The 12,272-nt window shown below is 40.8% G+C and overlaps 1 protein-coding gene across 1 annotated transcript in view; it reads right to left on the bottom strand.

The window, feature by feature from the left end:
• Positions 1 to 478: 478 nt before the first annotated feature.
• The window catches only part of LOC116971555 (prolow-density lipoprotein receptor-related protein 1-like), a 40,849-nt gene continuing 29,055 nt past the window's right edge, over positions 479 to 12,272 (bottom strand). Inside the window, exons 30-40 of the mRNA XM_033018789.1 lie at positions 9,782 to 10,150; positions 8,405 to 8,527; positions 7,264 to 7,386; positions 6,708 to 6,827; positions 6,121 to 6,246; positions 5,162 to 5,333; positions 4,388 to 4,609; positions 2,934 to 3,052; positions 2,718 to 2,857; positions 1,641 to 1,773; positions 479 to 693 (exon numbers count right to left, since the gene is read on the bottom strand). Of these exons, the coding sequence (XP_032874680.1) occupies positions 479 to 693; positions 1,641 to 1,773; positions 2,718 to 2,857; positions 2,934 to 3,052; positions 4,388 to 4,609; positions 5,162 to 5,333; positions 6,121 to 6,246; positions 6,708 to 6,827; positions 7,264 to 7,386; positions 8,405 to 8,527; positions 9,782 to 10,150 (1,862 nt within the window). The remainder of the gene's footprint in view (positions 694 to 1,640; positions 1,774 to 2,717; positions 2,858 to 2,933; positions 3,053 to 4,387; positions 4,610 to 5,161; positions 5,334 to 6,120; positions 6,247 to 6,707; positions 6,828 to 7,263; positions 7,387 to 8,404; positions 8,528 to 9,781; positions 10,151 to 12,272) is intronic.

Here is a 12,272-nt window from a genome sequence, read left to right as displayed (position 1 = left end):
AACAGAAGCAAAGACTTCCTGAAGGATAATAAAACGTTTAGAGGCCTGTATGCATCCGAGATGCCCCATTTACAGGATTGTTGTGAAGGCCATAAGTGATAGGAGAAGTATTAGGCCATTCAGCCCATCAAGTCTACACCATTCAATCATGGCTGTTCTACACCTCCTAACCCCATTTTCCTGCCTTCTACCCATAACCTCTGACACCTGTACTAATCTGCCTTAAAAATATCCAATGACTTGGCCTCTACAGCCTTCTGTGGCACAGAATTCCACAGATTCACCACAGAAGGACCATGCAATATTAATAAAGGCAGATACAATGTGTGGAACAAGGAAAATACAAGGTGATACACATGCAACAAAACCAGACTTCATTGGAGATGTGCATAGGATAAAATATTCCCCCTCCAAGACCTTTTAAATCTTTTTGGTGCACCTTAAATCTGAGACATGGGCTCAGTCAATTAGCTCCAGACTACACAAACAACATGGTCGATGAGGACCATGTACATGTCATTAACCCGAGTAAGAACTGGACCTTGACACTACCTTTATGACAATGCTGCTCATCATTGTTCAGCACCATTCCAGTTGGACATACACAAGTATACTTCGGAGATCGACTGTTAATTTGAGGAGCAGGGAGACACAAGTGCTCACAGGTTCCAAAATCTTCACACCAGTTTTTCCCTAGAAGACACCAAACTAAAATAAGTACAAGCATCAGCTTTGATACTTTACAAGCATTCATGATTTCTCCATGTCACCTGGTTATGGGCAGCATGTGCAAGTCAGCAAATCATGCAAAACGATGGTTGGCAATACATTCAGCATTTAGGGAATAAATATGTTTTTTCCAATTGAAATGTGATTTGAAGAGCAAGAGGAAATCAAAGTGGTTTAACACCTTTGCTAAGGAATGCCATCCTACATTGTACCGGAAGGCACTCTGTGTTGAATCATCTCCCAGTCTCGACCATCTCCCTTCACACCGCTCCTGCCCCTCCCCAACCCGACTCCATCAGCTCCGGCTCCAACAGCTCCTGTTTATGCTCCTACCCGTCATCCACCTGGCCATCTCTGTCCTTACTCCATCCACCCATCACTCTTCCTTAGCCGACCCAGTACTTACTGATCAAATGTCACATAGAAACAAAAAAGGATACATAGTTAGAGGAGGCCATTCGGTCCTTTGAGCCAGCACCACCATTCAATATGATCATGGCTGATCATCTAAAATCTGTATCCCGTTCCTGCTCCCCCCCCCCCCCCCATATCTCTTGATTCCTTTAGCCCTCTCCCCATTCAGTCCCAATGCAGAGTATTGGCAAACATCATCTATGTTCCCTCATACACCCAAGGTGCTGCTTGCTTGACATGCCTTGTTCCTCCAGTAGTTTCCCCTCCATATTACAGCATTTGCAGTGACTTGTCTGTACTGAATCTGGCAAGGTAACTAACGATAAAACCCACAATGAAACAATGAACATCATAATCCTACTAATCTGCAGTTAACAACCCTGTAATCAAGGCAAATATGATAAGGGACATTTCACAGCTGTTTTATTACTAAATATCAGCAGGAACCAAGTCGCATTTACACATTGCAATGTAACAGGAGGCTATAGATTTCTTACCAGATGTCTGTATTAGCTCATGATAAATTACGATGTCTCCAGGTTCAACATTTGAGGCTAAAAGCTTCACATTATCTCCAGTATACTTGTTGGCTTCATAGATTCCTTTTTCATCAGCCCAATAGACATGATCCTGGTAATGCAAGTTTGAGAAAAATGTATTGCTTAGTGTTTAACCATTCCTTTTATGTAGGCCACTAATTAAATTGCTCAAAATAATTTTAAAGATAACCTTATAACCAAAATCAATCTTAGACATCACAATCAGTAATTCTAGCCGATGAACCTTTAAACCATTCGCATCTTAATTTTATAACACAAACATTCTTGCCAGAATTACTTCATGCTACACTTAATTTAATTGCTGACAAGGTGGAAAACAAGCAATTCAGGAATTCCAGCTTGGGTATCTCACAACCCAACAGCATGAGCACAGAATGATTCAAATCAGTAAACAGCCACTATTTTTCTCTTCAATCCCCCTATCCTGAGATCCCCCTACCCCAGTGTGCATCCATCTCTCCCACAATCCCCCAACTTCCCTTCCCTTCCACCGATATCCCTCTTAAACTCCTAAGGAATAGGAGTAGAATTAAGCCATTTGGCCCATCAAGTCTACTCCGTCATTCAGTCATGGCTGATCTATCCCTCCCTCCTAACCCCATTCGCCTGCCTTCTCCCCATAACCTCCGACACCTGTACTAATCAAGAATCTATCTATTTATCTCTGCCTTAAACTACCCACTTCCTCTGGCATTACATTTCACTCTCTCCTTATCAGAGAGCGTTGTCTCCTTTAATCTCGAGCTTTTGTGCACCCATCTGACAATCAAACTTGCATCCGCCTATCACTTTCCATGCTATGCTCCATTTCAATACTTTTCTAGCCCTCTTCCTTACTATGAACAGTCTGAAGAGTACCAACCCAAAACATCTTTCCACATCCTCCAGAGATGTTGCCTGACCCACTATTCCAGCACCTGGTGTTCGAAGATTCCAGCATCTGCAGTTCTAGGTTTACTCAGAACATTTGAATATTAGTATGAACTATTTACTTCAAAACCAATTCAATATTACCTCAAATAGGGCCACAGCACAAGGGTGCGCAAGAAATTTATGTGATTGCAAAACCGTTCTTCTGTCCTGACCATTGAGGTCTATACTTGATAATGTGTGCAACTTTGCATCGACCCAATACAGGCGCCCTTTCATATGATCTGTGGGAAAAGTCAAAGCTATATTGACAAAGCCCAAATAAAGAAATGATGCACCATTAAAAGACATCTTACTTACCAAGTGCAATGCCTTTTGGCCACTCAATGTTGACAGAAAGTAAAAGCTGGCGGTTAACACCATTCATTCCCGCTTTCTCAATCTTTGCTGGAGTACCACAGTCAGACCAGTAAATAAATCTTAAAGAAAAATCACATTTTAAAACCCAGTCTCCTTGTATATATCTAGAGAACTGCAACCACTACAGCAGTAAAGAATAAACTTTGAATGAGAATTTATGCGAAGCTACTGAACATTAAGCTGCACAATGGTTTAAAAATAATGTTCCCGCAATTTAAAGTGAATATCCTGGAACAAAATGTTCACTGGCTCACTAAACAAGCACAAGTGTGAATAAAGTGTTAGATTACCATTAGGCCTACATTGGCTCGTGATCTGTTAGTTGCAGTATTTTGCAGTAGAAGTATCTATTTGTTTAATCTACATTGATTTACTTTTATCTTTTCCAAATTGCATCTTGTGCCTCAAGCTAATTTATGCATGTGCATTATTTGGCTGGAAAATTATTTCTGTGATTATTGGAGTGGCACAGCAGTAGAGCTGCTGCCATACAGCGCCAGAGACCCAGGTTCGATACCAACTCCCGATCCCGGTGCAGTCTGTACAGAGTTTCTCCCCATGATCGCGTGGGTCTTCTTTGGGTGTCCCAGTTTCCTCCCACACTCCAAAGACGTACAAGTTTGTAGGTTAATTGGCTTTGGTAAAGATTGTAAATTGTGCCTAGTGTGTGGGATATCTGGTCAAAGTTTAGTTTAGAAGTACAATGCGGAAACAAGCCCTTCAGTCCCCCGAGTCCGCACTGACCACTGATGCTATTGCTCTGCAAAACCTCTGCAGCCAACCTCGATGGGCATACACCTTGCCTTCCAGCCCTGCTTGCGGCAGTCTATGACCAGCTATTCATACTTGGTCTTCTTCCTCTCGTGGGCCTCCTCCAGACGGTCCTCCCACGGCACTGTCAGTTCCAACAAGACGATGTTTTTGGTCGCCTTTGAGACCAGGAGGATATCTGGCCTCAGGGTGGTCGTGGCAATGTGCTGTGGAAACTTCAGCTGTTTCACCAGGTCTACGGAAAGCTGCCAGTCCTGCGCAGTCACCAGGATTCCTGACGGATTCCTGGCTGCTGTGGTTCTTGGCAGCTGCACTCCGGCCCTCACGATGGTGATCATCTGGGTGGTGGGGCGTGCCCGTCTGCAGCTGCTGATTCCCATGCTGATGGCTTCTGCAATGGGTTTAAGAATCTGGTCGTGACGCCAGGTGTAAAGGCCCTGCCCAAGAGCCTTTGGGCAGCAGCTCAGGATGTGTTCCAGCGTCCCCTTGCCTGAGCATTGCGGGCAATCTGGAAATTCCGCTTTGCCCCAGATGAAGAGGTTCGATGGGCTGGGCAGTTCTAAAGGTTGAAAACACTGGTTCAAAAGTTTGCAATTTTAATTGACAAAACTGCGAGAGCTTACCCTGATAGTGGATCAACCACAACAGAAGCTGGTTCCTTTAGATTTGTATCAAAAAGAATCTTCCTTTTTGTTCCATCAAAGTTAGCCACAGAGAGTGTTTTAGTACCACGATCAGTCCAGTAAATTAGTCTGTAGATCCAGTCCACAGCAATTCCTTCAGGGATTTGCAGGTCATTAATTATGGACGTTGCAGCTGCATCCTTTCTTTTATTCAGCATCATACTACAACATAAATAGAAAGCAATTAGATGCAAATAAACTTTGCAGATCTAAGTCATTACTGCCAGGCTCAAAGGATTGGATTTTGCGAATGAATCATGCAATTGCACGCAGTAATAATGTTGACGTTGTTCAAGTTCCAGTTTGTGCTTCCATCAATTCCACCGTCAAAATATTAACTTCATTCTTCCATTAAAAGTGAAGCAATAGCTAGTGGTGGATGTTTATGTTAAAATGTATTGTGTGTTCTGTTGCTTTTTATTGGTATGACTGTATGGCAAATAAAATTCCTCGTATGTTGCAAAACATACTTGGCTAATAAAGTATGATTATGATTAGCTCATACAACATGGGACCGAGGAGCAGAATTAGGGGAAGTTGGTTTCTTGGTTTTTCTGCAGAGTGTTGGAAAGGGTCTCACCTAGAAATTATGGTTCCCTGCAAATCTCCAAGTTGAGCAGCATCCCGAGTTTTGTCCATCATGAAATGGTGAACAATTATGGTCATAACCGGAACTTTTAAAGTTAATTAAATTTAAGATAATAGTACCATTACCTGAAGATTGCCTGCTGACTCGCATCAGCCCAGAAGACTCTCCCCTCCGACATATGAGCATCCAGTGCTACAGCGTTTCTCAGCTGCACTGCAATCTGGGTGTACGCCTGGTGATGTAACCCAAGCTTTCTGATTTCATGGCGATTTGTGAAAACCAAATAAGGCTCTTTTCCTGAAATTCACAAAATCGCATTGTCAACTCAATTCTGAAAATGTTTCTTTTATAGTTTGGTTTGACAGACAAAATTCAGTTGCACACCATTAATACTTGTATTTCTTTGGCCAATTTCTACAAATTTAAAGCAAGCTTGCCGTAATCTAGTCCAAAGTATCCATTTTGTAAAAGTTCAAGATTAAAATCAACACGACCAACTCAAAATGTTTTCTCCTTACTTAAATCCAAGTTAATTCAAGTTAGTGTAATTAGATGGAAATAGGACAGACTTTAAATCTTAAAAGTAGTTTTGTGCTATTCCCTTGTGAAAACCACAGAGTATCATCAGAATGACAAGATGTTAATGAATGATTGTTAAAACTACCATAAGTAGATTTTGGACCCAAGTTTGAGTAATAAACTCAAGGTCTAATAGAATGTCACACTGATGGATGGGTACAAGAGCGAGTATCCCAGAAGCATCTTAAGAAAATGTTCCAAAATAAAGGCAGAATTTCAAGTCTATTTAAAGTAGATTAAAATTAATATAATTTTAGAAATACTTCAGATACAAAGTCTGGATTCAAGGAGGAATTCGGATTTGAAAAACAGAATACCCATCCAAATGCAAAACATTAAGCAATTCCTTTGTGGAAAAGTTGACCAGGTTTGTATTCATTGTTTTTTTCATGTTCCATGTGGTAAATAACCATTGCACAGCTTTACAGCAAAGCCACAAGGAGCATCAAAATGCCTGGCTGGTAGCTATTGAACATTACATGTGCAGATAAAGTTTATAACTTGCCTATTGCCTTGCAAGCTCCACTAGCTGGATCCATAAGATAACCCGAATGACATTCACATTTGTAGCTTCCATCTGTATTAACACAAACTTGACTGCAGGATCCAGGATTGCGACACTCATTAATATCTAAAAAGAAAATGTAGAAACCTTTGGTGGCTCTTCCAATTGAGACACGCAACAATAGCCTCCAAAACAACCATTCTTTATAATCCCAAACCAAATATTCTTTATAGAACTCACCCAACTACTAGCTGCTGATGCTGTATACCGAATGTTGTACCACAAGTTTTGTGTTTACTCACACCCACCACTTAATCTCCAAGTACAATCATAAGTACAATCCAGTAAACCATTATCTGATTGTTCATTTGGCTGCTTGGTTTTCTATGCTTCCTTTAAACTTACCACATTCAGTGAGCAATTATATTACAATGTGACTTGATTGTAAAACCTGATTAGTAAACTATTATTAGGAGAAATATCAAATAGCCTGGAGATTTTGCCACTGGCATCAATGTCCCTAGGGGTCCAAATTAGAGTTTTTATTGCAATCCTTAATCTTGCAACAGTATGGTCAAGGTACTTGCCTCCACAGGTCATCTTGTTGATCAATTCATAACCAGCTGGGCATTCACATTCATAGCCAATGACGAGATCCTGGCATATGTGGGAACAGCCACCATTCTTTTTTAAACATTCATTCTTGTCTGCAGAGAACATACCAGCGTGTCAAAATTCAAAATATTACCACTTTACTGAATACCCTCAAGAAGAACTTTGTATAGTAAGGAAATTTTGCATCCCGATTTGGACATTTCACTTGGATAATTTCATAGAAATTGATAGTACCCAATACATTGTGGAGAGCAAATGGTAAATTTAGTAGTGGTATTGGAATCATCATTAGAAAGAATGAGTACCATTTGGGATATAACCTTTTTATTACACCCATATTAGGTTTTAATTGATCAAGCAGTTCTAATTTTATTCTCCCAAATTTATTCCACAGGTTAACACTTCAGACGCAATAGTCAGAAGAATTTAAAACCAAAGTCATAAGGACTAAGATTTTATTGTGCATTTCCAGCACAATTTAGATTCAAATTTGCATGTTCAAACTAAGTGTAGACAAATTTCACTTACTACATTCACTAAGAATTTCATCACTCCAGTCTTTGCAGTCCTGCTTAGTATCACATACTTGGGTAATGTTTATGCATTCTCCACTGCGACATTTGAACTTAGTTTGTCCCATGCATTCTGAAACTAAGCAGAAAATAAATATTGGAAATAAAGATCAGGAATTGTTCCAAGCAATCTTTGGGATTAAAGACATTGCAGGTCACCCAATGGGACTTGTGGAAGTGAAAGAACAAACTTTGAAGTGCTCACTATGGCATTGCCATGTTTCTCCTTGTTAAATTAGAATTGGTTTTAGTATGATATTCCTCTATGGCCATGTTGAAAACAATTGGACCTCTTAACAATCAACTCAGCAGCCAAGATTTCAGAAGCTAGTTCAGAAAAGGATATACCTACAAATATAGCAGCAGATACGATCAGTTAAGGGCTTGTCCCACTTAGGCGTCATTTGTGTGTAATTTACGCGACATTATTTATGCATCACGACGCGCGCGTCGTACACATGATGCACGCATGGTGCACATTACGTGCGCATGGTGACGTAGGCAATGACGCGCGGTCGCGCATGGCGCCCCAGGATTTTGGGATGTTCAAAATCTTCGCGTTCCATCTGCGTGAAGCGCAAATGACGCCCAAGTGGGACTGGCCCTTTATGAAGTGTGGGCAACCTCTAATGTAGAAATGAGCAACAGATCTGGTAGGTCAGCTGCCACAGGTTAGACTCACACTGAAGAAACAAGTTACTGAAGAGTTGAGGGCCACAGGCAAATTAGCCCAGACATGCCAATGAGGTGACGTTTGAGCTCTTGGATCTGGAGAAGTGAAGTTTTCATGGTGGCCTTTTAAACAGCTTAACTTCAATGGAAAATAGTGGTTAGCAAAACTTCATTACTCTGCAAGAAACCATCAGAACTGGTTGAAAATAACCAAGGAAAATGTTACATTGTACTGTTGTGGAGGTAAAAATTCTCCTAAATTAAATGTGATTGAACAAAATCCACATGAAAGTAAGCCAAGTTTCACACGCGGAACAACAAATATATACAAAATTACTCAAGGTTAATCTCCATTTTTACCAGCACAGTACATTCTTATATGGAGAGAATTTCTAGCCCCATTTTACTGAAAAAGGCATACTCACCTTTCTGGCAATTAACTTCATCAACACCATCATTACAGTCTCGGAACTGATTACATCGCTTTATCCCAGGGACACAAGTTCCATCATTACACTGGAAGTGATCAGGTTGGCACGTGCGGGGAGCTAAAATTTAGAATTGGGATGACATTTATAGGTGGTGTTCACAGTTAAATACATTGTCCTAAATCTGGGTCTGCAAACAAGTGGCAACTTTGATAAACTGCATTTGGAAACTAAGTCAGTTACATTAAAAATAGGTAGTTTTTTAAACAAGCAAAATTGATGCATCTATATAGAAACCTTTATTTCTTGCTTCTTAGATCAAGTGTACATAGTTTCAATTAAACAATTGTTCAATCAAGGTGTTGAACCAGAGTCGGACATTTCATTTTGCAAGCTCCAACGTAAAGATGCTATTTCCAGAGTAAATCTTCAAATGGCATCGTAGATAGTGAAGGGGGTTGTTATTAAAAAATGCAGCAGGATCTTGATCAGTTGGGCTCAGGAATGGTTAATGGGGTTTGATACAGATGAATGAGAGGCAATGTATTTTGGGAAGTCAAACCAGGGCAGGGCCTTCACAGTGAATGGGAGGGCTCTGAGGTGTGTCGTAGAGCAGAAGGATCAAGCATTACAGGTACATAATTCATTGAAAGTGACATCACAGGTTAAGATGGCTTTTGGCAAATTGGCCTTCATCAGTCAGAGTATAGAAATTAGGAGGTCATGTTAGTTGTAAAATACATTGGTGAGGCCACATTTGGAGTATTGTGCTCAGTTTTGGACACCCTGTTATAGGAAAGTTGTTATTAAGTTGGAAGGGATGCAGAGAAGATTTACGAGGATGTTGCCATAAGTTGAGGGCCTGAACTATAGGGAGAGGTTGAGCAAGTTAGGACTTTATTCCTTGGAGTGCAGGAGGATAAGGGGTGATCTTAGAGGTATACAAGATCATGAGGAGAATAGATAGGGTAAATGCACAGAATCTTTTACCCAGAGTTAGGGAATCACAAATCAGAGGACATAGGTTTAAGGAGAGGGGGGGAAAATTTAATAGGAACCAGAGGTGCAACTTTAACTACACAAAGGGTAATGGGTATATGAAACAAGCTGCAGGAGAGGGTAATATCACAACATTTAAAAGACATTTGGACATGCACATGGATAGAATAGATTTAGAAGGATATGGGTCAAATGCAGGCAGCTGGGACTAGTGTAGATGGGGCATGTAGGCGTGGGTAAGCTGGGCGAAAGGGCTCGTTTCCATGCTGTACAACATAAAACAAATCCTGATGCATTCTACAAATTCCATAATACACTTTCCAATTTGTTTTATCTAATGAATATTCAAATCTGGAACTAGGGAGAAAGACTTACGGCAATTAGTTTCATCACTTCCGTCTTTGCAGTCTGCATCACCATCACAGTGCCAGCGACGGTGGATGCATTCTCCCGAAGCACACTGGAACTCACTAGAAGGGCAGGCCGAAGGAGGAATAGTGCGTCCACAACGGTCGGGAGATTCATCTGATTTATCAGTACAATCCACATTGTTATCACACACCCAGTTTAAAGGGATGCACTCCAAGCTGTTGCAATGAAACTCATGAATGCCACAGGTAGAAGCAGCACAATCCTTTTCATCACTTCCATCACCACAGTCATCCATACCATTGCAGGCAAATGTCTTTGCAATGCATCTTCCACTGGAGCAAGCAAATTCCAAAGGATCACAAGTAATTTTACCTGGGGGAGGGGGAAATATGGGGCTTACAACTTGTAATTACTGCAGGTAGACCATGAACTCTTCTCCCAATGAGATTTGTTATACTAATTCAAAAAGCACACCAATATGCTATACATAGGAAAGTTAAACATGGGTATGATGCAAATTAAAGTAGCCACTTATTTTGAATTGAAATCATCCCATCCATTTCATAACAATTGTGGATTGAAAATCAGCACTATAACTAGACTTCATACCCGTCCACAATGTTATGAGCTCATAGAATAAAATTTTGCCCAACAAACTGTCAAGATTCAAGAGAGTTTATTGTCATGTGTCCCTGATAGGACAATGAGATTCTTGCTTTGCTTCAGCACAACAGAACATAGTAGGCATTGACTACAAAACAGATCAGTGTGTCCATATACCATTATATAAATATATACACACATGAATAAATAAACTGATAAAGTGCAAATAACAGATAATGGGCTATTAATGTTCAGAGTTTTGTCCGAGCCAATTTTAATAGCCTGATGGCTGTGGGGAAGTAGTTATTCCTGAACCTGGTTGTTGCAGTCTTCAGGCTCCTGTACCTTCTACCTGAAGGTAGCAGGGAGATGAATGTGTGGCCAGGATGGTGTGGCTCCTTGATGATAGTGCCATCCTTTTTGAGGCAGCGACTGCGATAGATCCCCTCGATGGAAGGGAGGTCAGAGCCGATGATGGAGTGGGCAGTGTTTACTACTTTTTTGTGTCCTACTGTCCCCATGTTGTATTAAATTACTTTCAGCAAATGTGGCCAAAAGTTTCATATTGCAGGTTAATTCCCGGGATGGTGGGACTGACATGATGAAAGAATGGCTCAACTGGGCTTGTATACACTGGAATTTAGAAGGATGAGAGGTGATTTTATAGAAACATAAAATTCTTAAAGGATGCTAGATGCAGGAAAAATGGTCCTGATGTTGGGGAAGTCCAGAACCAGCGGTCAGTTTATGAATAAAGGGTAGGCCATTTAGGACTGAGAAGAGGAAAAACTTCTTCACCCAGAGTGTTGTGAATCTGTGGAATTCCCTGCCACAGAAGGCAGTGGAGGCCAATTCACTTGATATTTTCAAGAGATGAGATTTAGCTCTTATGGCTAAAGGAATCAAGGGATATGGGGAAAAAGCAGGAACGGGGTACTGCTTTTAGATGATCAACCATGATCATATTGAATGGCGGCGCTGGCTTGAAGGGCCAAATGGCCTACTCCTGAACCTATTCTTTTTTTTAATGCTTCTATGTGTCTACTCCAAACTAAATGAAAAGCTTCAGATTCACCAGATGAAAATAGTTATTAAAATACTGAACTCATAATACTGTAATATAGCATGAAGTTTGGAAAGGTGACAATTAAACATGTTTAAGAGGCTACTATAAGTATACTAGAGTCAAGAGTGTTTTATTGTCATATGTCCCAGAAAGGACAATGAAATTCTTACTTGCTGCATCACAACAGAATATGTAAACATAGTACGTAACAGGAGAAGAAAAAAAGTTCCGTATATGTATACACATGCACACATACTCAATAAATAACAAATATCTTGCAATAATAATGATAGTCTGTTGGAGCTAATTTGTTGTCGCGTTTAATAGCCTGATGACTGTAGGGAAGAAGCTGTTCCTGAACGTCACAGTTTTCAGGCTCCTGTACCTTCTTCTCAATGGCAATGGTGAATGTGTGGTCAGGATGGTGTGGGCCTTTGATGATGTTGGCTGCCTTTGAGGCAGCGCCTTCGATAGATCCTTCGATGGTGGGGAGGTCAGAGCCGATGATGGACTGAGCAGTGGTCACAACTTTTTGCAGTCTTTACCGCTCCTGGACGTTCAAGTTGTCGAACCAGGCCACGATGCAACCAGTCAGTATGCTCTCTACTGTGCACCTGTAGAAGTTCAGGAGAATCCTCTTTGACATGCCGCATCTCTGTAATCTTCTCAGGAAGTGGAGTCGCTGATGTGCCTTCTTTATAATTGCATCAGGACTAGAGGTAGAAACTCAAATACAAGGAGGATTGGGAACCAGGAGAAAGGTTAGCTCAATTTTCCAAACAGAAAAACCAACATGAATCAAGTTGTCATTGTACTCAATTAGCT

Source organism: Amblyraja radiata, chromosome 3 (assembly GCF_010909765.2).
Source record: "Amblyraja radiata isolate CabotCenter1 chromosome 3, sAmbRad1.1.pri, whole genome shotgun sequence".
NCBI classification, from domain to species: Eukaryota; Metazoa; Chordata; class Chondrichthyes; order Rajiformes; family Rajidae; genus Amblyraja; species Amblyraja radiata.
This window is presented reverse-complemented; position numbering and strand designations above follow the sequence as displayed.